At 42.4% G+C, this 24,724-nt stretch overlaps 1 protein-coding gene and 2 non-coding genes across 8 annotated transcripts; all 3 read left to right on the forward strand.

The window, feature by feature from the left end:
* The first annotated feature begins 1,323 nt into the window (after positions 1-1,323).
* On the forward strand, positions 1,324-24,074 carry ATG16L1 (autophagy related 16 like 1). 6 transcript variants are annotated; one of them, XM_052804785.1, is made up of 19 exons: positions 1,324-1,830; positions 2,741-2,834; positions 5,183-5,288; positions 6,837-6,910; positions 7,116-7,367; positions 8,250-8,315; positions 11,107-11,193; positions 11,957-12,013; positions 12,215-12,262; positions 12,961-13,063; positions 15,557-15,662; positions 15,776-15,846; positions 17,378-17,449; positions 19,491-19,611; positions 20,454-20,559; positions 21,087-21,236; positions 21,646-21,693; positions 22,059-22,160; positions 22,561-24,074. In XM_052804785.1, the coding sequence occupies exons 1-19, from the start codon at positions 1,716-1,718 to the stop codon at positions 22,652-22,654; spliced, it is 1,872 nt and encodes a 623-aa protein (XP_052660745.1). In that variant the 5' UTR covers positions 1,324-1,715; the 3' UTR covers positions 22,655-24,074. The 6 variants fall into 6 exon arrangements, with proteins under 6 accessions (XP_052660745.1, XP_052660744.1, XP_052660747.1 ...); XM_052804784.1 differs by having other exon boundaries at positions 1,325-1,830; positions 11,104-11,193; XM_052804787.1 differs by lacking the exon at positions 12,215-12,262 and having other exon boundaries at positions 1,326-1,830.
* LOC128149741 (small Cajal body-specific RNA 6) lies at positions 13,275-13,545 on the forward strand. The gene has a single exon (XR_008237806.1). It is a non-coding gene; the product is annotated as a small Cajal body-specific RNA 6 (non-coding RNA).
* LOC128149742 (small Cajal body-specific RNA 6) lies at positions 16,250-16,512 on the forward strand. Its single transcript, XR_008237807.1, has one exon. It is a non-coding gene; the product is annotated as a small Cajal body-specific RNA 6 (non-coding RNA).
* Positions 24,075-24,724: the final 650 nt, after the last annotated feature.

The following is a 24,724-nucleotide window of genomic DNA, read 5'->3' on the forward strand; positions in this document are numbered from 1 at the left end:
TGGCGGGTGGTGAGCAATTGCACTGTGCATCATTTGTACATTCCAATCCTTTCATTATTGCTGTTGTCATTTTATTAGTGTTATCATTATCATTATTAGTTTCTTCTTTTCTGTTCTATTAAACCGTTCTTATCTCAACCCACGGGTTTTGCTTCTTTTCCCGATTTTCTCCCCCATCCCACTGAGTGGGGGGGAGTGAGTGAGCGGCTGCGTGGTGTTTAGTTGCTGGCTGGGGTTAAACCACGACACTATTTAATGCTCATTCACAGTAATAATCTTACTTTAGAAATAAAAGGCAAAGGCATGAATGTTAAAGTCATGGCTGGTAAGCCAGTACGTGCCCTCGGTGCCACATGTGCACCAGTCATTTAGTTCACCAAAGCCCCATCAAAGTGTCACATACTTCTTGGCTCTGCTAGGTGACATAATAACAAAAGCTTTTGTTATTCTTTCAGGGAAGCTATTTATGTATATCATGAGTCATGCTTTTGGAAACCGTGTCCTTTCATCCCCCCTTTTTAAAATTAGAAGTTTCAGGAGATCCTAGTGAACCTATGGCACTCTCCACACTCCGATCATTGGAAAAGATGAGTTGCGTTAACCATATCAACTTCTTTGAGTCACCTTGAATTCAGATGCACAGGGAAAGAAGGGATGCTATGCAGGCTTTAAAGAGCAACCCAGGATTTTTTTCCGCACAGGTGACCTCGGTTAGGGCCGCGCTGTCGGGGCTCCAGGCGTTCACCTCCTTTCGGTTCACCTCACAAGGACCGAGTGTTCAACGCCTAACACACCCCACTCCTGGCCCCTGCCCAAAGCCACAGGCAGCCTTGGCGCCGGCGGCTAGAGCAGCCCCGGCAGCGGCGAGGGCGGGCGGGCAGAGGGTCTTGGTTTCTCCCCGGCGCAGGCGCTACCGGCCGCCGGGAAGGGCGGGAGCGGGGCAGCCCCAGGCGCCGGAGGAACGCCGGTGCCCCCTTCGCTAACCGTGGCTGTCGGTACTTATTTCGGCCGGCATGGCAGGTGCCGTGCTCCCCCTGAGACAGCCCCGGGCCGGCCTCCCGCAGCGCGGTCGCTGCCCCAGACAGCAACAGCCACCGCCCGAGGGGGCGACAGCGGCCGTGTGCATGCACCTCTGAGGGGGTGGGTAGATCCCTCTTAAGATGGCGGCGCGGGCTGGATGGCGTAGTTCGCCGCTCTCAAGATGGCGACAGCGCTCGGACGCGCTTCCGGGAGGGGGCACAAAATGGCGCGGCGCGAGGCCCCCCCTCTGCTCAGAAGGGTGTCCGCCCGCCCGCCCGCCCGCCGGTGGAGAAGGCCGACCCCGCAATTGCAGCACGACCTCGCCGCGGCTCTGCCCGGCGCGGGGACAAGGGTAGTGGGCCTAGCGGCGCCGGAAGCGGGAGGGTGGCGCCTGGCAGCGGCGGGGCAGCTGCTGTCGCTGTTGCGGTGCGCCGCTGAGGGGTGAGGGCCCCTGACAGAGCGCGGCCGCAGCGCTAAGGCGGGCGTGGGGCGGCGGCTGCGGGCCGCGCCGCCGGCCGAGCACCGGCTCTGAGAGGGCGCTCCTCGCCGTCGCGCTCGCCCCGCCGCGGGCCGGACACCCACCTCCCGCCGCCTCCCGGCGCTCCGGCCCGCCTCCCCTTCCCCTCGGCCACCCTTCGAGGGCCGCGGCCCGGGCGGCGCTCGCCCCCGCTGCCCATTCCCGCCGCGCCGCGGAGATGGCGTCGGGGCTGCGCGCCGCCGGTTTCCCCCCCTGGAAGCGGCACATCGCGGCGGAGCTGCGGCGGCGGGACCGGCTGCAGCGGCAGGCCTTCGAGGAGATCATCGGGCAGTGTAAGTGGGCCGCGGCGGCGCGGCTCCCCCGGCGGGGTTGAGGCCGAGGGGCGCTTTCCTTTCCCCCAACTCCTCGGAAAGCGGGAAGGAGGCGGTGGTAGAGGGCCCCCGAGGCCTCGCGTGTGTCGTTTTCAGAAGAGTGGTTGCGAGATGTCTGTTAGAACTGAGAAATGTTGGCGTTTCTTTCCATGCTGTTGAGGAAAGTAAAGTCGTTGCTTCGCTCAGCTCCCCCACAGGCTAAACGGAGTTTCTGCTGTGGACCATGACTGAATGTCTAAATTGTCTGCACAATTCTCGCTCAGATGTTTGTGGAATTGAGAACAATAGTGCTATTGACCATGTTCATGATCTTGTGTAAAATTTGGAGCTATTCAGGGGCCAGCGATTTCTACCCAGCACTTACTTGCCCATCTCTCTCCTGCCTCAGCTATGACAGGAGTGAATGGAAGTGACGGTCACCCAACAGCTGCTGGCTCACACGCTGAGGTGCTATGTGTTACAGGGGGAAAAGCAAACAACCTCAGCAGGACTGTGCAGTGTTGGATATGACCAGTTCTCTGGCAGGTCTGTTTCCTTGTTGCCATCATTTGGGGGGCTATAAAGAGTTTGAACTTTGAACTCCTCCTGTTGTAGCAGATAGCAATGCATTTGAGCAGTCTCTCTATTAAACTTTTGTAAGACCAGTCCCACACAGCATCTGGACTAACGAGGAATTCTTGGAGTTGTAGCTGAATACCATCTTAGCCTGCTGACATCAAAGACGAGTGCACGCTAATGTGGTGGAGGCTTACATAATGTTTGGTTGTCTCAGAATAATTAAAGATACTAGATCTTAGCTGGTAGAAGAAGAGGGTGGGAATCTGGTTTTGCTTTTTGGTTGTCGTCTTAATTGCGTTATTTACCCTTTCAGATAACAAGCTACTAGAGAAGTCGGACCTTCATGCAGTGCTGGCTGATAAGCTTCAAGCAGAAAAATATGACATGCAGAGCAGACATGAGATCAGGTATTTAAAATTCCTTTTCTGTCAGTCAGCTGTCTGTCATGCACACTGTAACCTAAACCACTGTTTGATGCATTACGCAAACAACTCTAGGTTACTACAGTAACTTGGGATAAAACCAACTGGGAAATCTGTGGAACTAAAAATAAATTATAACTAACTTTAAACATGCGATAAAGTTACAATATGTTTACAGTATACAGTGCAGAAAGATCTGACCAAGTTTTGGACAGAAATTAATGTATCACAAACTCAAGGTATGGAGGTGGATCAGAACAAGCTTCTGCTTCTGATCTGTTTGCCTTGTAATGCTTATAATGTTTGCCTGGTGTTAGTTCCTGATGATTATGATATGATGTTTGAAATTGTTCAGTCTTCCAAGCATTGCAGTGCAGGGAGAAACCGATGTCTTAGTTTCTTTCAATCTGTGTTATCACATAGAAGGGGAGAATGAAGAAAATCATGATTGTGAAGTGTCAGTCCTAAATAAGCACCATATGCTAAAAAGAATGTGTCTTCTGCCTGCTTTTAGCAGGACTTTTTCAGGGAACTTTGTCTAACGTGGGAATAGCACTCTAGTGCTGCAGGCAGGGGTCATGCTGCTTATTCTGTTGGCATTTGAATCCACAGCAAACCAATAGGCTAGTAGTGTGTCCTTTGTCTGGACAGCACGTAAATCCCATCAGGTGAAGGCTGTTGGGTTCTGCTCTTGGTGTAACTGAAAAAAAGGCAGGGCTAAGTAGCTCAGAATTTCCTACTTCTGCAGGAATTGATTCCTCTGTTGGAAGCTCTTTTCACTATATAATGCAAAACTGCATGTATGTGTCTAATTAGGATACAAAACAAAAATAGTTAAGGCTATTGTGTGCTAGTAAGGAAAGAATAACTCCTGATTTTACAGGAATTGCAGGCAAAATGTCAGCATTTGGCCAGCAGGCTGGAGTTAACACTTGTGAAAGTTCTCAAAAGCTTTCTGATGACTGCAGTTGTCTTGAACCATCTTTAGTTTATGGGAATCTGATTCTGGTTGAACACCTACTCTGAGAGATGAGGCTGGAGTAGACAAGGATGAGAAGAAATGCACAGAAACAGCATCATCAAAGTGAATACTAAGCTGAATTCTGATACTGTCCTCAGTATATGACATCTTTTTAAAACAGAATGAATTCCCTAACCCTAGATAGCTGAGGAAAAATGCTTTTACTTACCTTTAGGCCAAGGAGTAGTATCTAGTTCTGGCTATAGATGTATGCATAGCAAGAGTTATAGAATGTGTTGGGTATTACCACAGGACTTGGCTTCCTATCTGTTTGGATACAGTTTTTTTGGAAATGCAGTGTCTACTAGTACAGCATTAGTTCAGTGACATGTTGTTTGTTTTTGAGAAGAACTTTAAGTTACTGATATCACTGAGACCTTTCAGCTTCTGAGTGCATTATCTGTTTTTCCTCTGGACTGTTATAACACAGAATGACTGCAGAAACAGATGCTTGTAATTATCTTGTTCTGTTTATCTGGTATAATAGTGATGAACTTAAAATTATTATTTTTAAAAGCTGTAATTTAAAATATAGCTGCTAACTTGCTCAAAGTCTGTGTGCGTGATATGTATATGTGTGTATATGCTTTTAAAAAACTGACTTCTCTTCCTGTCTCTGTGCTTTCAAAGACATGAGTGATAAATGTTACAATCATAGTTGCTTAGGGGTAATATATGGTTCTTCTGGTATGTAGAAATTCCAGCTTATGTCACAGTACCACTGTGTTGTTAAACACAATTAAAAAACACCCCAAAACCTTTACACAGTAAGAGGCTAGAACATAGGACAATGGAGAAGCAACTTGTAACACCTGGGACTATAAACCCAAGGGCCTGGGAATATACCCTTTGTTCCCTGGCTTTTGGTTCTGTGCCCTGTATTATGCTCTCTCCAGATATCTAGCATCTTCAAGGTCCACCAGCTCCCTCCAAAACAATTTGAGGTGGTAAAATATTTGTAATTATTCCAGAATTTGGAGAGTGTGCTTTTAAGACTCAGTTGTCTTCATGCAAATTTAAGTAAAGGCTAGTTATCTTTCATTTGAATTTGAATTCTGTTTTAGAAATGTACAAAAAGGTGAATCAAGTCCTCAGTAAATTTAATTTTCCAGTACTATATAATGGCATTTTGGTTGGTGAGAAGTACGTTGTGGGGGAGCTAGCTGTGATTTAGTTCGTTATGAATGACCTGTATCTCTGACGTAGTACAGAAAATCCAAGGAAGGTAATGTCCTGAGACTAACTGTCAAAGGCACAGAAGCAATTGGATTCTAGTTTGTGACATCTCTTCTTCCTCTCTCTCAAACTCCAGTCCGGGACATGATGGCACATGGAATGATGCTCAGTTGCAGGAACTGGCACAGCTGAAGATAAAGCATCAAGAGGAGCTGACAGAGCTGCATAAGAAACGTGGCGAGGTTAGAAAGTTCTCCTGTGTTCTGTATGGTCCATACATGGCCCTTTGTGAACATGGCCTTAATTTTACCAAGCTTATTCATCATCTTTTTTCCTCATTTTGTGTACAGCCTTTTTAAGCTCTCCATGTTGATGATTGAAATAAACCAGAGATGGTTGGTGTTTAAAATTGGGAGCCAGGAGTTAAGATCTTAGATTGTCAGCCTAGCATGATTTTTAAGAAGTGCTTAATTTTGTGTTTCATGAATACGTTTTTAACTGTATTTATTAGAGGAGGAAGGAACTGATCCAGTTTAAAGCTGCGCATGACCACTAGTTCTACATTGGAAAGACTTTGAATGAGTGAGAGAATAGGTGGCTGTGTGTAGTTTCATTTGTCTCACTTTGCAGGACCACTGCTATAAAAGAGTGGACAAAATAAACAAGCAAAGGTTGAAAGTGCCATGGTGTTAGACTGAAAAGGGAGAACTGGTTCTGCCATGTAGATGCAGTAGGGACCCCAGGGGTCCTGTAAGATATGAGACTTGGGCCTGGAAGAGAGGAGAAGCTGCTTTTTTTTTTTTTTTTTTTTTTTTGATGGGAAGATGTGGAGGCTTCATTGGCAGAATTGGGTTTTCAAAAACCACAGCAGTGGATTGAATGAGTCCAGGAGCTAATACCTGAATGGTACTGCAGATTTTTATAGGGAGAAGGTGGGAGTGACCTGGAAAAAGTTATCATGCTTCTTTGATCACACCTCACTGGAGTTGTGGAGAAGCTGTGGTGTCAGTAATTCTGAGCTTTTCAAAGAGGAGACAGCTTTCTACAGGAGGCATGCACTGACTAGTCAAAGCACTGAGAATTCCTTCTTTCCCCCCAACCTGGTATCCTACGCCACCTACCCAGGCAGGCACTCTTCTCAAAACTCAAGTCTTCCTTTTCCCCAGGCAGCCGAGGCTCTGCATGCTGTGGGGCTTGCTGCTGCTCACTGACTGGGTAGCTGTGAGCTGGCGGCAGCAGCAGCTCATTAGTGTTGGCCTCTGCCCCTCTATTTCCTATGTGCTGCAGAGATCCCACCAGCAACTTTCTTTGTGGGAAAACTCTTCATGAAACCTGTTTTTACAATATGTGAGCTACATGTCTCCTAAGGTTGTCCTGGCCATACAGGAAGGTTTGTTGCTTGGTTGTTAGTACTCATTTGTTGGTTTACTTACAGAAAGTAAAAATTGCCAAGTATTGATTTTTCTGCTACTTTAATAAATAAAATTTCTTCCTAATATACGTTCTGTTTGATGTGACTTTATTAAAGAAACTTTTTGAAGGAAGAGGGTGAGATATTGAAGGACAGTAACTTTTTGACAACTCATTTTTGAAAGTGGATTCCCTGATTTAATGACCTGTGTGATAGGGGCAGTAAACAGATCTGTATAGAAAGCTGTGAAAGAAGACCTGAAAGGTATGCTTCACACTTATAATGTTAGTTGGGTCTGTACTCTCACTGGTTGCTGCTCAGTGTGTGTTAACCAGCTGGTATCCCTGCATTTTGTAATGTAATTTTCTCCTCTCCCTAGCTGGCCCAATCTGTAATTGATCTGAATAACCAAATGCAGCAGAAGGACAAAGAGATGCAGATGAATGAAGCAAAGTGAGTAGGAACTGTTTCATCTGTGTGGTTGGTATGAGACCCAGGCTTCTGGTTGAGTTGTTTATTAGTGTTATAATAGTCTCTAGGAGTCCTAGCCATGGGCTAAAACTTCCTTTGTTAGGCATGGCATTGCACAAATAGCACAAAGATGGTATAGGTCCCAAAGGAGATCCTCGTTGGTTTGTGTATTTTGTTGCCATTCCAGGATTGCAGAGTATTTGCAAAAGATCTCTGAACTGGAGACAGAGTGCCAGGAATTGCGTAGCAAACTGCAAGATCTTGAGCGAGCTAATCAGACACTGAAAGATGAGTATGATGCTCTCCAGATCACCTTCAATGCCTTGGAGGAGAAACTAAGGAAAACTACTGAAGACAACCAGGAGCTGGTCTCACGTTGGATGGCAGAGAAAGCACAAGAAGCTAATCGTTTGAATGCAGAAAATGAAAAGGATTCAAGGTGAGACTGATGACCTCTATTTGATAAACTACTTCCCAATATATTTTTGAATACTTATGAGTGCATAGGATAAAACCAGATTTAGTTTTGATCTCCGAGATATCTGTATTCTTGCACAACACAATGAGACTCCAGAACTTTGTGTTCCTTCTTCTGGCCAACGCAGATGCTTTGCAAAAACATTCCTGTCTTTTAAATGAATAAAACATGTTCTTTTGTTTCTTGAGCAACATTTAACTGTGGCCTGAAGATCATAAATCAGATAGAAACTAGGGTTTTTTTTCTGGTATTAGATTTGGACTGTTCTTGTTCATCTTGCATCTTGATACTGCCTCTAGTTTTATCCTTTTTTGACTTAACCACCTTAAGTGTTTTTTGCATTCTGCTAAAAGGAGCAGCTGCCATGAGACTAAGCTATGTATAACTTGCAAAAATAAGGTGTGTTTTTTCCTTGCAAAATAATAATTTTTCTTATTCTTAATTGCTTCAGCTTACTTGCCGGCTAAGAGTACTTGGAGACTAAGAGCTATAATACAAGTCTCACAGTACTTGACAGTTTTGTATTATCTTTAACATAATCATTATTTTTGCAAGGTCTTGCACTCCAAGCAAGTCTGCATTCATGGGCCATAAAGGACCATAGGTACACTTCGCCTTATTGCCTCACTTGATTGATCTTGTCCTTTGCTATTCACAGTAAGAAAACTGCTTCTCCTACACTGAGTATCTTGAACAGCAGGGTAAAATTAGGGCAGTGGTCTGTTTTTTGTTTTGTTTTGTTGTTTTTTTTTTTAAATGTTATGAAGCCCATCAAAACTGTGCAGGCTTTGGAATGGGATTAAGGAGGTTTTTTTTAAAGTAATCTTGCTTTCCTTTTCTTAGGAGACGACAAGCCAGGCTGCAGAAGGAGCTAGCAGAAGCTGCCAAAGAACCCCTGCCTGTTGAACCGTAAGCAGCCTTGATTTATAGGATCTCCTTCATTACTTCATGCTTCAATTTTATGCAGATGCATGATAAAAATGGTATCTTTGTCATGTCTAAATTTGGTGATGTAGAGGAGTGTTTAAACTTTGGTGTGAAGTCAAAAATGTACAGTAACTCTCCCTACTTGAACTTCCAGAAGAAGGAACTCTGTTATGACTAAAAATAGATGCTTGGACTGAAAGTCCTAGGAATGGTTACTACGGTAAATATATATTATTATCTCAGCATAAAAACATTTGTAATGTGGTGCCTTTGGTCTTCAAAATAGTTCTTCAGTCATTAAACAGTATACTGCGAACATGCCTGTGTTTTCAAGTGTTAGACTACAAACATGTTCAAGGATTTCCTACAGGAACAGGTACTGAGTAAGTAAAAGTGGGTGAAAATATATTGATCACTTCCATGCTGGGAGAGATTTATTTTGTAGGAAAAAGATAGATGTGGAGTTACTTTTCCTGGCAAGCCAGTGATAAATATCGCTAGTGTCTTGTTCTTTTTGCTGCTATGTTTTACTCCTGAGTGATATTTAGTATTAGCTGACTGAAATGGGCAGTTGATGGTATAGGTGCTTTGCACCAGGTTGATAAGGTTATTGGCACTTGTGTTAGCCAAATCCAGAAAAACTATACCTGCTGCATTGTTACTGGAAACTGCTGAGACAGTCTTCAGAACACAGTGCCAGAGCAGTGTGCAGGCTTTTTCTTGGTATCTGTTGTCTTTGTATAAGCAACATGTAATCACATTAGGTCTCTGTGCTGCATGTCCTTGCACATGATGGGAGCAATGTATCTGCTCTGGAAGAAGGCCCACGCAAAAGTCTGGCGTAGGTAGGAAGGGTGTGTGTAAGAAGAGTATGAGAGAACTTGTAGCATATACAACTAGTTAGCACAATTTGCTTTGCTTTTTTTTTTTTAAAGAAATGTTTAAATGCCTCCATTCCGTTAGTTTATTGAGGTGTGATTCTCCGTGACAAGATGCCTGTGACACAGAGGTCAGCAGTACAGTGGACAGTCCTAAGGCAGAGGACGGTCTTCCCAGCTCGTAAGAATAGTGATATCCCTTTTGTCCACATTATTTGATGTAAACGCACAGAGAGTATCTTAGAATATTAAACTCTTCAATAAGTAAGGTTGTATTGAGGGGGGGAAACACGCATGTAATGTCTGTGGCCAATTTCCCTGTTAAGCTTCTTCCTCTCCATTACCCAAAGTGAGACCTTCCTATCATAGAGCTGAGCTCAGAGGTAGCTGTAGTACAATAGCTTGAATAATTTACTTCTTGTTGTGGTGGGCATAATGGTCTCAGTGTTTCATAAATGATTTGATATGAGACACTGAGAAGGTAAAAAGACGCTTGTTTAAAAAAAAACAAAAAACAACCAAAAAATGAACAGATGTTTTTGATTCCCTCCGATTTCGTAATTTTAGAGGTTTTGTGTTGTATAAAAGTGCTGCTTAACAGAGGGGAAAATAGCAGCATTTCAAGGAGTGTGCCCTGGTGTTTATATTCACTTCAGAAATATGTTAAGTTAACATGGAAAGTTCTTTTGCTACATACAATTTTAATAGCTCAAACTTTAGATTTAAAAAAAAAAAAACAGCAGAACTTGATAGTGTTTTATTGAAATACCAGCCTGATACTTTGAATCAGAGTATATATTTTCCATAGCCTTTTCATATATACTGTCCTCCAAAATCTTAGAACTTACTTTGAGCTATATTCTGTAACGAGAGATTAAAAATTGTCCCATGCTCTTCAGTTCTTTTGCAGCTGAGTGTTATCTGATGGCAGGAATCAGTTTATTCCTACTTAAATCCTGAATTTAAACTTCCTGTTCAGTCAAATGGCATCAGGTTGATAGAGTGTGTTTAAAAATAATTTGTCCTGCAAAATCAGCAGTGAAGGAAAAATCAGCAGTAAAGGAAAAAATACTAGACTGTCAGAGCCCATGATGACTAATGGGGAAAAACATTGTAGCATTAGCTGAGTAGTTTAGCTGGATTAATCTATGGTATTGGAACCTCACACTTCTGCAGTTGTACACCAACACTTTAATGAAGTGAACCAAAAACATCCCTCGTACCTAGTGGAGCAGCACCTGAAGTGCAACAGTATAGAAAGTACCAGGATGTCTTTCGTGTGGATGAAGAAGGAAAGTTTGAACTCTTGTGCTTTTTTTTTTCATGCTTCTTTGCTTTGGAACAGCAAAAAACATGCTGTGAAAATAGGGTATCACCTATGTTTGGGGTTGCAATAATGCATGTTTTTGCTGTTCTGTAACTGTTCCAGCAAATGTAGTTAACTCTGTAGCAAAGTCTTGCTCAGATGTGATAGATCATTATAATGCTGTATGTAGCACTGCAAGCTGAAATATAATGCCTGTAGTAAAGAGAATCTGGAAAGGATGCTTGGCAACATAAATATAGGGGGTGAGGTGGAAATCCATCCCTGTTGTTGGTGAAAAGTGTAGTGGGTAGCTGGAAAGAAAAAACCTGAAATTTAGGTGCTGCACGTACTTGTTTTCAGACATTTTGTGTTGAATGTAGTATCTCTGGCAGTGAAGGCTGGATCAGTGTTTGTGTTGTCTGGATCTACCTACATGTTACTACAGCTAAATAAACCTAGATGTGGGTTGAGCGCAGACACCAACAGACCCTGGAACAGTGTTGTCCATTCAGTTCATGTACATCAGTGGGTGGTTTCCATAAGAAGTTCTCGCTGATTGAAAACAAGGTGTTTTCTCTCACTTCAGCAGGGATGATGATATTGAAGTACTTGCAGATGAAACCTCTGACACGGCTGAGGAGACATCTCCAGTGCGAGCTGTCAGCCGAACATCCAGGTTTGTAGACCAAGAGATTTTTGTACCATGTTATTGAGGAAGAACAAGGGGTATAAGAGAGTTGGAACAATGTTGGGAATGTTACTTAGGGTTTTTCCTTGCCTTTAGCTGGAACACAGTTTAATACTTCCACCAGAGCAGTATGAAACTCATGTGCTGTGTTCTCTGTTAACCGTGTTTTAGATATGCTGTTTTTCCTTTGCTGTTTTAACTAAATTACACTAGTGTCTGAAAAATTTGTGCTTAATCTTAAAAACAAAGTTTTAAAAACAAAATAGACAACAGCATGGGTATTACAGTGCCTGTTGTATTATGCCCCTGTTAGTATACAGGATATCAATGTGACTTTGCAAATAGCTGGGTTTGGGGATTTAGCTGAAATGCTGAAAATAATCTTCACCTAGATTAAATGCATCTTTTTCTTTCTCTAAAATAGCAGTGAGTGGAAAGTAAGAGGTAGCTGCATGAGAGCATAGATTGATTTGGTTGAAACTTCAGACTTGGCAGACTGTTATATCTAAAACCAGTAATTCACAGGGTGGAGGTTGAGGGAAATTGAAGAAACTTCACTCACAGATTATGTTCTGAGTTTTAGTTACTGGTGACTTTTGAACTGATGCCTGCCTTTGGTGTTTTCTGTCTTCGGACTGAGTCTGCAGCAGGGGGAGTCTTTCCAGAGACTTGTTGCTATGAAATGTGTTTGTATTGATCTTTATGTGGAGAAGCTATTCACAAGGTTTAAACCTGTCCTCCCCTCCTTCAGTAAGCGACTCTCCCAGCCAGCTGGAGGCCTTCTGGACTCTATCACTAATATCTTTGGGTAGGTTAGAACACTTTCACCTCTTTGTTTTGTATATTGGTTTCAGTGTACACCAAAATCTTGGTGATGCAGGGAATACGAACAAATAATTTCAGCCTTTCTTCTAGCTTCTGCCTTTCTTTTTTTTTTTCTTTTTTTGTTCTCCTCAACTTCCTGTTTCTTCCATCTTGCCGTGTGCTGACCTCTGACCTTTCCCTCCAGTCTGTCTGAGTCTCCCCTTTTGGGACATCAATCTTCTGATGCTGCCAGGTGAAAACATTATCCGCTCTTAGTCCAGCATGTGAACGTATTCCACTGAAGTAACATGGAACCCAGCTGCATTATCTTGATTAGTTTTCAGATGTTGGTAACACTGGCTAAAACTATCTACAGTTAGAAAGCCAACAAGCCCATCTTTGTGGAGAGAGTACGTGGGGTTTGCTCTTACTTTCCACTGCACTTTGCTCCTTTAATAGGGTTATTTAAAATAAGTTGTTGGGTTCTGTGGTTAGTATCCAGAATGGAGCCAGTCCTTCTAAGTTAAGCTCTGCATTAGGTGGATGGTCTTCGCTTAAACGGAGCATTTTGCTGCCTGGGATGTAGTGCTGCAATGGTGTTGAGTCTCCCTAAACATAACGGTGGAGCTGCAGACTCTCCAGCTGAACTCAGCTGCAGTCATTCCCATGTTTATCTTTCCTATTAAAAAAAGACTGCTCCAAAATGAGGTCAGTAATCAGTTCAGGTAACTTATCTGGTGTACTATGAAATATCTAGAGCCACAAGTGGATATAGTGTTATATGATAAATGTAATTTTTGAAAGATGGGATAAGAGAAAGTTAAAAAACTCCTTCCCCCATTTTTTAATCACTGTACAGTGTAGTTAAGTGACAGGTACTGATCTGGATGAACTCAAGAGAAACAGCGTTCACTTCTTGTTTTAAAATATTTCTACTTTGTTTCATCTCAGGAGACGTTCTTTGTCCTCGTTCCCTGCTCCCCAGGATAACGTAGAGCCACATCCAGGTGCCAGTAAAGAAGTGAGGGTGCCCACTACTGCCATATGTGTCTTTGTAAGTATAGAAGGAATTCTCGGATTTACCATTCCTTTTGCTGTCTTTGGAGGAAGTGAATTGTATCCGTGTGGGAACTGATTTCCTAACACTCTTTCTGTTAACATCGCCAAACAAGAAGGAATTCTTCATTTGGTAGCGTAGTTCATCCCACTTAATTCTTAGCCCAAATGCTTCTCAGAGCCAATGTGCTTGATGTCTCTCTTACTGAGGTCAATGATGACTAGTAAAAGGTCTGAGGGCACAGGGGAATTGCACTCCATTACCCTCTTGGCTCCCAGCAGTCCCTGTTCTGTCATGCCATAGTAGAGCTCTGACTGAGGAAGAGATTGCTGACAGTTTGGGATTAATTCAGTTCCAGTTCTCCACAGTGAAGGGAGTTGTGGCACTGAATGTCATCCAACAGAACTGGTTAAGAGGAGCTGGTGGTAGTGGGGTGTTTTCATTTGTTGTGTGTGATCTAAAGTTTTCAAGCTGAGACCTCCTTTATAAATTTCTGTGAAGGGCATTGCCTTCTGAATGAAAGATATTGTGGTAAATTGTCTTGTAATGCAGCTACTTGTTTTAACATTCCTTTTGAGCATTCTCAGGCACTCCGATTCTGGATAAGGATATTTCATGGATATGAAATGACTTGAATTTTTTATCCAGAGTAATAGAGTGGCTCACTGCAGTATGGAGGCTTGTATATTCTTAGCCTGCCCTGTTACCATCTTCTCTAGTGGCAGTCATGGGGTGGAGGGAGTAGCAATGTTACCTTAAGTGAGAACAGGGTCATAACTTAATTGACAGCCTGGAGCTTGCTTGAATAGGGAGCATCAGAGGAGGTGTTCAGGGCTTCAGTATGTGTTGCAACCTCTGTCCTCCTCTGGCTATATACAGCAAGTACAGTTGATCAACAGATGTAAATCCTGGCTAATTTCATCGTAAAAGGTACTACAAAGCTATTTATGTGAGGTTTTCAAGAACCATGTGAGAGGTTATGTTGTTTTCACCTTTCTCTTGATCTTCTGTGATGTCATCTGAAGTTCCAAGAGCAGTGCAGCCTGACTTCCCCACATGGAGGGGAAAACCACAGTAGACTATGCTGACCCCTAGTCTGTCCCATTCCAATTCCCCATCTTGCAGCAGGAGTAGGAACAGCTGTAGTAGAAAGTCTGTCAGACTGTGGCAGTACAGAGGTGATGCGTGGTTAGCACTGCAATATCAGAAGGAAAATGTCACAGCTCATTTCATGGGAATCCATATGTTCCTTCTGGAGATGATCTGTGTTATGTTTTAGCTCCTGTGTTTGGAGCCCAGGTGGAGTGTGAGGACATGTCTAGGTCCAGTAGAGCATTCCAGGAATGAATGCAAGGACTCTGTGCCAGAGGTTTGGCAGATACAGGGAACACACTGGCCTCACTTCTGGAGAGATGAGTAGAACAGGCTTGGGAAGGCAGAGAAGGTAGTCGCTTCAGCTGTAATTCTTGGGCATAGTTTCTAGGGAAGACCTTTGACCAGTTTTGTTCTGAATAGCTCTTCTGCACTTGTAGAAAGATAGATTTGAAGTGTGGTGACCCCTAAATATGAGCTGGCAGACCAAGTTCAAGCAACAAGTTCCAGAAAAATATAAGTTTCCAGAAAAACTGTTTTTGAAAGCCCAGTTACTGAAAATACTTAAAAAGGAATGCAGCAAATGAATTAAGAATGTGGTACTAATACTGTGCACGTAAGTAGTATAAAGCTGTGAAATTAACAGGGGGAAAAGAAGGAAGGAATCTTAAAATTCTCATAGGTTTTAAGAGGTTAAGAATCACTGTTAAGTGGCCAACTCAAGCTTCAGAAATTAAGCTGTGAGAAAGCAGGGGTGCCACTGCACCTGCAGATAGGAACCACAGCTTAAGCCTAAGTTCTCTGTGACAGAAGGTGCTGTCACAACTGTGCTGGTACTACTTAATCACCAATGTAAAGTAGCATTATCACCAATATACTAAATGAATGGAGTTAATCTGTTATGCTGTTTTCTAGCAGACTTTCCTAACTCAAGCCTGACTTGAGTGTTCTGTGGTTGCATGAACTGATTGGATCATGTTCCATGGCTTGCTGTAGATGGAGAAATGAGAAGTTAGTTTCCTTCTGCAGCATATCGCCTGTTACTATTTTCTGTCCTTAATTTTTTTTCTGGTGTAACTTAAAAGCCTTACCTTATAAAGCCTAAACTCATGAAGCATAAGGCTTCTGGCAGTTTATTATCACTGTTGAGTCCTTGCTAGTGTTTTTCTTTATGTGCTTTTGTTTTTTCTTTAGATAAGGATCAGCCTTTTTGCTCTGTTTGTATACCATCAACCATAGTAGAGTTTCAGTCTGTGGCTTTGTTTCCTATGTACTGCCGAAAGATCAACAGCTGTGGTTCTGTATAACCTTTAAGTTCTGTAGCTTTCTAATGTGTGGGTTTTTTGGGTCTATGCTAATTCTGTTTTGGGTGGCTGTTCTGTTCCTCCCACTCCTCAGGATGCACATGATGGGGAGGTGAATGCAGTGCAGTTCAGCCCTGGCTCCCGGTTACTAGCAACAGGAGGCATGGACCGCAGGGTTAAGCTTTGGGAAGTCTTGGGAGGTAAACTCTTTTGCTTTGGGATATGGCGGGATGCTAAACAAACTCATAGTTCACTTTGTGTCAGCTTCTGTTCTAATGCATTGCTTAAGTTTTGTTCGTCTGTCTTTGTGCAGATAGGTGTGAGCCCAAAGGTTCCCTCTCTGGTAGTAATGCTGGGATTACAAGCATAGAATTTGATAGTGCTGTAAGTATCTGCAATATCCACTGTTTGTGATTGGGAATAAATTAACTGAATTATGTTGTGCTCTGCTATCAATTTCCATTCTAACACTTTGAGAAGTTACCCAAGAAATGAGCTAAAATAGTTATGAAAGTAACTGCAAGTAGTTAAAAATTGTGCAAAAGATCTTTATTTGATATGCTGCAGTCTGTAATTCTCATCTTTGCTTTACAGTTCAGAAGATGTGCAGCTCAGACATTGGCTGTTATGGGCTATTACGATAAAGTGACAATAAAATACACTATGCTTTGTCTAAAGTAAGAAATTAGTCTTCAGCTTCCCACTAAAGCTGGCATAACAGCACAAAAGAAGCAAATACACTGAGGCTTTATTTCTCTGAAGTTTATTTCCATAAGTGCTCTGCTGAGGTCTGTGATGAATAGTAAAAGGTCTGATTATCCTAAGACTTGCACTTCCATGACCTTTTCTCCCGGCAGTTTCTCACCAGTCACGGCACTGTAATGGTGTGGCTGGCAGATTGTTTGCTGACAGCTTGTAATGTGTTCAGCTCATGTTAACCTGAAGTATTGGTGGCGTGACTGGGTTCAGCATCCAACAGTCTTACTTGAAGGAGTTTGGGGTCTTGGATTGTTATAACTGGACACGTGATCTGACTTTTCTGCTGAGACCTCTTCCATAACACAATGCTTTACTGCATAGACAGTAGACCAAAGCTGACATCATTTGTTCCATTTGGTGATTCTCTGTGCTAAACTTCATTGATACATGCCCAAAAGGATCCTTTCTTTGGACATTGAGCAGCTCATTAGAGATTTGCTGGCACTGTTAATCTGCAGGAGAAACTACTTCTGATTTTGACAAGCTGCTTGAACACATCTGAGGTGAGAACTGCCTCAGGTGAAATGCTAATGGGCTTTAAGGATTCAGGAAAGTCTTTTGGGATGGGCAGGAGCGCAAGCATGAATCTTGTGGTGTCCATTCTCCATCATGGATGACTTGGAAGAGCCCTAAGCCTAAAGCTATGAACAAGTCAATTGATCTCTCCTTGGACAGATTTAGTTTTTGGAATCTTAATTTAAAATGTTAGATTTGTAATGAAAATTGCAAAAATTGGGCTAATTCCACTCTGAGGCTGATCTAAGCAGTAGGGGTAGATGATGCAGGGCTTTTTTGCTGTGAAAAATCAAAAAAGAGGAAAAAACCTGCAATAGATGAGGGTGAACTAGAACCTGTTTCCTCACTGCAGCAGAAGGGAAAGAATGTCCTTTCTGGTCTGGTTATTGTTGTTCCTTTTATCTGTAGTCATGATTCTACAAAACACTGTCACATTTTGAGAAGAAAAAGCTATAGCATTTTGAAAGTTTTTACTCTAGCTTTCCTTAGTAGTATATGCTACTGTGGTTTTGGTTTTGTTCTTTTTTTGCCCTTGGCAATATAGCGCTAATATGGTTTTAATGATTTATTGGAAATACTTTTGAGTTTAATTTGCATAATGACTTGCAGAAGTAGTTTTAAATTAATCTTGTGTTCACAGGGTTCTTACCTCTTAGCAGCTTCAAATGACTTTGCCAGCAGAATCTGGACAGTTGATGACAATCGATTACGGGTGAGTCTCTTGAAGGCAAAGCAGTGCTCAGGCTATTTCTGTCTTGTATTTCCAGTTTTGTCTAATAGGGACATGGCAATTTTGGAAGTTGGGCATTTACAGACACTTCAAATAATTCTTTTTGTTAACAGGATCTTTATTTTCTTAAGGGTCTTCACAGCAAGACCTAAAATACAGTATTAGTCTCTGCACAACCTTGCAGGAAGCTCCAGTTACTGCATATTTTCACACTACAGCCCCCCTGCTAGCAAAACCTTACCACGTAACCCAATACACTTTTGTGGCCCCCCTCTGTGGAAATTTAAATGCTTCTTATGGTTTATAGAGAACCACTTCAATGTTTTAGCCTCAATCCAAGGAGAGGACTGCTGACAAAGGGTTTGCAGAAGACAAAGATGGATTTTTTGTTTTAAGTCAGGAGCAGCATTCTTGAAAAGGAGTCCTTTGCCTGGCTGTTAAAGGCAGCAAGCCTAAAAGTGCTTGACTTTATTCTCAATGTCTTTTGAAAGATTCCTCCTCTCCTCCCAACTCCTTTGTACTCACGTTCTCCTCCAACACTTGGCTCTAGTTCGAAGAAGGATTCACCTTTGACCAAAAGAAAAGTTTCTTTTCAGCTTTCTAAGAGGTTTTTTTATTGATTCCTCCCCCCCCCCCCCCCCCCCCCTTAACTTTTAATTTTAGGAAGATATACTTTGGTGTTCTGAATCTTCTGACATTTCACATGTCAGTTACAACCTACAGTTGCATTATAGTTTACTGGGTAGTTCTCACTGTGGAGATGTGAGGTGTCATTTGGGAAAGAGAAGAATAGCAGTTCTTTTGCAGCTTCTGTTTGGTTGCAAACATACTATTGGATGTGAATTATAGTGAATAAAAGTTTAGCAGACTATAGATTACACAGTACAAAAAGTTAGTTATCCCTGCAAACATCCACCTGGCTTTACAGTATCTTCCTGTAATTTTTTGGTGTCCTTGGTGACTACCAGCTTTTGGCGAGTCCATTCACTGTAAAATAGTGCGTTCTTTGTTTCGAGTGTGTATGGTATGGATTTGTCATAGCTTGCCCATGAGCAGGAGGCAGTGAAGCTGAAATCATGGTAAACAAACTCCCTACTTAAATGTAAATATCTGTACACACTGACTGTGCAGCAAGAGCAGAAGAGAGATGCAGAGCGAAAGTTTAGATCCTTTCTGGAGTTTGTGTCCTTTCTTAAGATGAAGTGGTCTTTATGGGGTGATTCATTCTTTCGGAGTTGTGTGTTGTGTATCAGGTTTGCTTTTTTCCAAACTTTGCTTCCGTTCCTTTCCATTCGTAAGGGTTTTTCTTTTGTATTTCACAAGCCCAGATTGCTTGTGTAATTGGATAGTCCTTTGAGTATTTTTAAAAAAATCTAACTATATACCAAAGATTTCTTTCTTGTTTTTCAGTCATGCATTGTCTATTTTGTGATTTAGTATGTAAATATTCAGCAATTTGAGGTGAAGGTGGTTCATGTTCTTCTCAGCCCCACAAAGCCTACCCCTGCAGTTACAGAAACTGCTGCAGGGAGTTTTTCTGAAATCTCTGGTGGTCTCAGCTTTCAGGCTTGAAGATGTAATAACAGTTGAGACTAGATACCCCGTTGTATCCTTGAAAGAAGCTGATTCTAAAAAGTTGAAGGCACAATTTCCATTTTCAGCATGCTTTGACCCCTTGTCTTCATAGCTCCTGCAGGGCTGTGTTGCAGTTACCATCTGTCCATGAAATGTAGGTGTACAGAGTGTTGAAGAAGAGAGCTCGCAGGTTCCCTGAGTAGCTCGAGAAACTGTAGCCAAAGGTGACCTGTGTCTCCCAGCTTCAGGCTGAACTCTGTGGTACTTAACACTCCTGCTCAGTGTTAATCTCTGTTTAATTAGGGGGTTTTTTCCTCCAAGCAATGCAGTAGACATGCAAATTATGATTTAAGATTGTCTTTGAGTTGTTAAATAGCAGAACTAGTAAGCTATGAGGAAAGGGAGCAAGTGGAACTGCAATTTTACCATGTAAATCTCTTGTCCTCAGCACACCCTGACTGGGCACAGTGGTAAAGTTCTGTCAGCCAAGTTCTTGCTGGACAATGCACGCATTGTTTCGGGAAGTCATGACCGGACTCTCAAGCTCTGGGACCTGCGCAGCAAAGTTTGTAAGGAAACCTAACTTCTGTGTTTCATCCGTGTTCTGTGCTTCTACTGAATGTAAATGGAAGTCTGACATCAGCCAGGTTATTTTATCTTCTTGCTAGTCTAAAAAAAGCAAAAACTAGCAGCTATGCCATCTTCTGTTGTTATTCAAGTAATTGGATTCCTTCTGCCTGTTACCTGAAATAAGAATAAGAAATCATGTGTGTGCAGGAAGCACTGTTAATGCTATTACATTAACAGCAGCTGTGTTCTATGAGTGTTCTTTGTTTACTAGTCTGGGGGTTTGTCTTCCACTAAAATCTTGGAGCCCGGTCAGAGTTTTTAACCCTGAGGTGCATGGAAATGTCTCTTGGAAATGTACCAAAAACTTCAACATCTCAAATGCAGGAAATGCTAGGATCCAGATTTTTCTTTGGGAAAAACCCCTTATTTCCTTGGCTTTTTTCTTACTGATGGCTCTTAAACCTGCTTGCACAGAGAGAGGTGTCAGGATTCAAGGTTAGCTTGATAGCCGGACTGCAAGCATAGGTCAGGGAGACAGTTTCATGTTGTTTAACAGTAGCAAATTATAGCTGTCTAAATACCAAGTGGAAATAAAGCAGCTGTCACGGGAACATTTAAAGGGATATTAGCCACAGCAAAGGAGATTGAGGAGGGCAGAGAGGTTGTTGAATGCTTAAGTGAGGATTATTCTAAGACAAAGTTTCTGCCCTGTGGCACTCCTTGGACACTGCTCTGTGTGGCCACTATGTTGTGTGTGGTATAGTGATTATTTTCTGTCTCTGTTTTCATCAGTTTTTACAGTAAAAATTTTGGTGTGTCACCATTGTTTTATCCTTTTTAGGTATAAAAACAGTGTTTGCAGGATCTAGCTGCAATGACATCGTATGTACTGAGCAATGTGTAATGAGTGGACATTTTGATAAGAAAATTCGTTTCTGGGACATCAGGTAAAACTATTTGAGAGCTTATAGTGTAGGAATGGTTATGGGATTGCTGTCCGAGTATAATCTGAACTAGGGAACTCTTCTTCCTGAGCTTGGAAGCTAATGAGACTGTTTTAAGAGTTGCAGAAGGCCATTGAAAGAGACTTTTGTTACTATTTTTATTACTGTTTGGTGGTTTAGGTTTGGGATTTTTTATTTTGGGGATGCTGTTTCTTTTCTGAAAAGGCAGTCTGCTTTCTTGTAAGTGTTGCACATTGGTCAGTACTTGCCATTCTAGGTGTTACTTAGTTGTTCAGAGGGTGGGGTTGGGAAGAAAGTAGTATCTAACTATTAGCTGGAAATGTTTTCTGCAAAGTGAGCTCTAGCTTGGGAAAGAATCAAAATGTGAGAATAAACCAGTAATCCTTTTTCTCCTCTTCCACATTGGGACAAGTCAGAGTTTTGATGCAGTGGTTTGGCTTCTGGACCCTGGTTTACTCTTTCTTTTTTCCTTCTCTCTTTTTTTTTTTCTTTTTTTTCTTTGTCTTTAGGACTGAAAGCATAGTAAAAGAACTGGAGCTGCTTGGCAGAATCACAGCTCTGGACCTGAACTCAGAGCGAACAGAGCTTTTGACCTGTTCCCGTGATGATCTGCTAAAGATCATTGATCTGCGGGTTAGTGCTGTCAAGCAGACATTCAGGTGAGTGTGTTCTCCACAAGAACGTTATGAATTTCAGAACTTTGGATTGCAGATTGCCCTCAGCATTGGAGTGCTTTTTCAGTATCTCCATGGAGAGAGCAGTTTCCTAACTTTTTTTTCTGCATGGGTAGCAAAATTCTCTAGTGTCTAACAGCAAAGATCTGCTCTGGTGGATCTTTTCATTTGCCTCTTTAAAGAAGATAGCTTGGCTTAGAAGTCTTTGGCCTAAAGGAAATAATTTCTTCAGATGCAATTGAGGTGAGGATGTATGAGAAATGCAAATTGTGATAAAGGGAAACTGGAGCTTGTTCTGAACCATGTAGAAATCCTTACCATGATCTTTAGGGAGAACCTGGAAGCCCATCTTCTTATAAATGACTTTTAAAATTATCTGATTCTAACTTTTCAGTGCCCAGGGATTCAAATGTGGCTCTGACTGGACGAGAGTTGTGTTCAGGTAAGGTCAGATATAAGCAAGATGTTTGATAAATCTTTCCCCAGCAAAAGTGAGTGATTCCTGATGCTTGGCTGCATTGTCCCAATTTACAGCTAGAAAAACTGGGGCAGAGTTTGTGATTTGCCCAAGGTTATCTCTTGGTCAAGATGGACTATATCTGTAGATGTTGATCCAATGTCTTGGAAACTTTCTGATTTCAAAGTGCTTTCACCTCTTAGTGTTAGCAGCTGGTAACACATAACTGTTAAAAGATTATTTAATGCCAGGTTGGTTGCTTAGGGAGTTGCGGGTGGAATGATGTGTGCTGATAAATTGCTGAACTTGCAAATTGTACGCTGCCTTCTGTACCTTCTCTGATCTCATAGCCCTGATGGTAACTATGTGGCTGCTGGTTCAGCTGATGGGGCCCTCTATATTTGGAATGTGCTCACTGGGAAATTGGAGAGGATGCTTGCAAAACATCACAGGTGAGGGGCAGCTGGCCATACAATGCAAAGCAGGGGTCTGGGTTGTGAATCTTGCTGAGCTATGAAAGAATTGTAGTTGCACAGCTTTGCAACTTATATTGGTGTGTGAGAATTTTTAATACGCAGAGTCTTTGTGGATTCATGGCAGTATTCTCTCGATTGAATTAAGGTTAGGTTTGTTATTGTTCAGCTTCTTAAATTGAGATATGATTCTAATAAAATATATTTAATATATTCTGAAGAAACTGTATCTCTTAGGCTTATTAAAAGCCTGAATTTCTTGAGAGCTGAGAAAGTGCTTTTGCTTGGGTAGTCAGAGTACTATAATATTTCATTCCAGTGTTAAGTGCTGTTGTGGAATTCAGCTTTCTTGTAAACTTACACCTGGCTTCCATTTCAGTTCTTCTATCAATGCAGTCGCGTGGTCACCAGCGGGTGCCCATGTGGTCAGTGTGGACAAAGGAAACAAGGCTGTCCTGTGGTCTGAATTTTGACTGAATGGAGGGTGAAAGGCAGAGCGTCCAGCACCTCTGTGTATGGTGGTGCTGGTCCATGGCTGAACAGAATGGAGACCCGAGCCCAGATCCATCCTGAGTCAGGATATTAACAAGCGCATGGGCTTCACTTTCCAGAGGAAAGTTCCAAAGCAATGGAGAAGGAGTCTGAGTCAGAGGCTTCTTATGGCTGTAACTGCACTGTGGCACTCGGACTCAGCAAGGGATTAGCTGTTCTGGATGGAGAATGCTACTTAGTCATGCCTTCATATGCAGTATCTATGCGCCAAGTGGAACTGAAGATACTAGCGGGATTCTTCACCAGACAGCTGTGCCAAATACCCTGTCACACAATTGTATCTACAGCACTTCCGAGTTGGAAATGTTGGAAAGAAGTTACTGTGTATGCTGACTTAATACATGTCCTGTCTCCTGTGTTCTGTTCTTGTGGCCTAGTTCAGGCATGGGGTAAGAAGATCCTGAAATGTGGACAGGTCCTAGGCAGTCTGAAGTGTTGGAACAGCTTTTAAAGGGAGTCTCCTGTGGCTCTGGCAGCTCTGCCTTTGAGTTATCAGCTCAGTTCAGATCTGCTCTGATCCTGACACAGGTTCTCCAACACTGTCATGTGAACTCTTTGTATCAGTTTCACCTGTTCTTAAGGCAATGGCCTGTTCTTCAGGACTTCTGCACCCTTTTGTTAAAATGTCCTTCAACAGCTTGGGTATCGCAAAACAGGAGATTTTAAATCTTTTTACTCCACAGGCAGTTTGGTTACTGGGTGTGAGGAGAGAGAAGTTCAACTTCTGCTGTGCTGCTGTGACAAGGAATGTAGTCATACTGTGACTTCAGTACCAGAGTATAGATGTTTGGTCCCTTTTTCTGTTCATCTGTCCTGTCCTAGCGGCTGTCAGTAGAACACAGGGGAGCAGTGGGGTTAAATCCCAAATCCATTGTTTTGGTGCTGGCAGTTCCAGGCCACTTGTCCCCTTCTTGAGCACACGTGCAATATTCCTGTTTGCGCTGGAGCCCTCTCTGTGCTACGGAGCAGTGTCTTGGCTCTGTCCCTCTATAAGCATCCAAAACCATGATGTGGCTGGGTGTGAGTGACCTGGCATAATTTTATCCAGCCAAACCTTTCCGCATCATCTGGGCCTCAAGACAAGCCACCAGCGTTTTATTGCCTTTTTATTTGCACTTTATTTTCTTCTTTCCTGATAGTGTTTTACTAAGGAGGTGTGTTCTTTGGAGGGGCTGGATTAGGGGGCAGCTGCTTTAACAGGCATCTCTCTAACCCAGCCTTTTGTTCAGACACTTTCTGCAGAGGGGAATTAGAGTATATGGGGCAAAGTTTTTATTTATTCAGCTGCCCATAAGAACTTGATTGTAAATAAACCTGTGTTCTGCTTTTAAAACCCCACAATGTTCCGATTCATTTATTTGTGTGTTTGTGTGTGAGATCTTGTTCTGAATGAGCAAAGAGGGGAACCTGAAATGTGTTTTTCTGTGCTGTGTTTTCCTGATGAACTGTGGATTTCTGTTCAGCCGCATTGTGGGATTTGGCGTAGAACGGGAAAGAGGATAATGCTCTTAGCTTGAAGGTGGACATCCTGCAGATACAACCTCGTCTTGCCCTGTCTCAAGAATACTGCCTTGAGACTGAAGGAAGTCTTACCGCATTGAACAAGTGCCTCTGTCCTTGAAAGGTTGATGTATTCTTGGATGTTTTGGATAAATTACTGAATTGAGGAAATTAGTATCTGTATTTCAGACACTGCTGAAAATAGAAGGCTTTTTCTGCTGTGATACTTTGACTGCTACCTATTAGGTTTTTAAGTCAGTAATAAGAGTTGCATGCCTCTTTAAAAACACGAAAACCTTGTCAAAGATAATGCTCTGGTTCCTACTTCAGAGTAAGGAAGCAAAGCCTTCAGCTGTTTAATGTACAAATTTCATACATAACTAAGAGCCATCACTGACTGCCCTCCTCTTTTCATAAGAAAAGCCTTCTGTGCAGCTCTTGGAAGAGAGAACTGTAGCAAAAAAGAAAAGATTCACATTGGCATTCTGAAG

Source organism: Harpia harpyja, chromosome 12 (genome assembly GCF_026419915.1).
Source record: "Harpia harpyja isolate bHarHar1 chromosome 12, bHarHar1 primary haplotype, whole genome shotgun sequence".
NCBI classification, from domain to species: Eukaryota; Metazoa; Chordata; class Aves; order Accipitriformes; family Accipitridae; genus Harpia; species Harpia harpyja.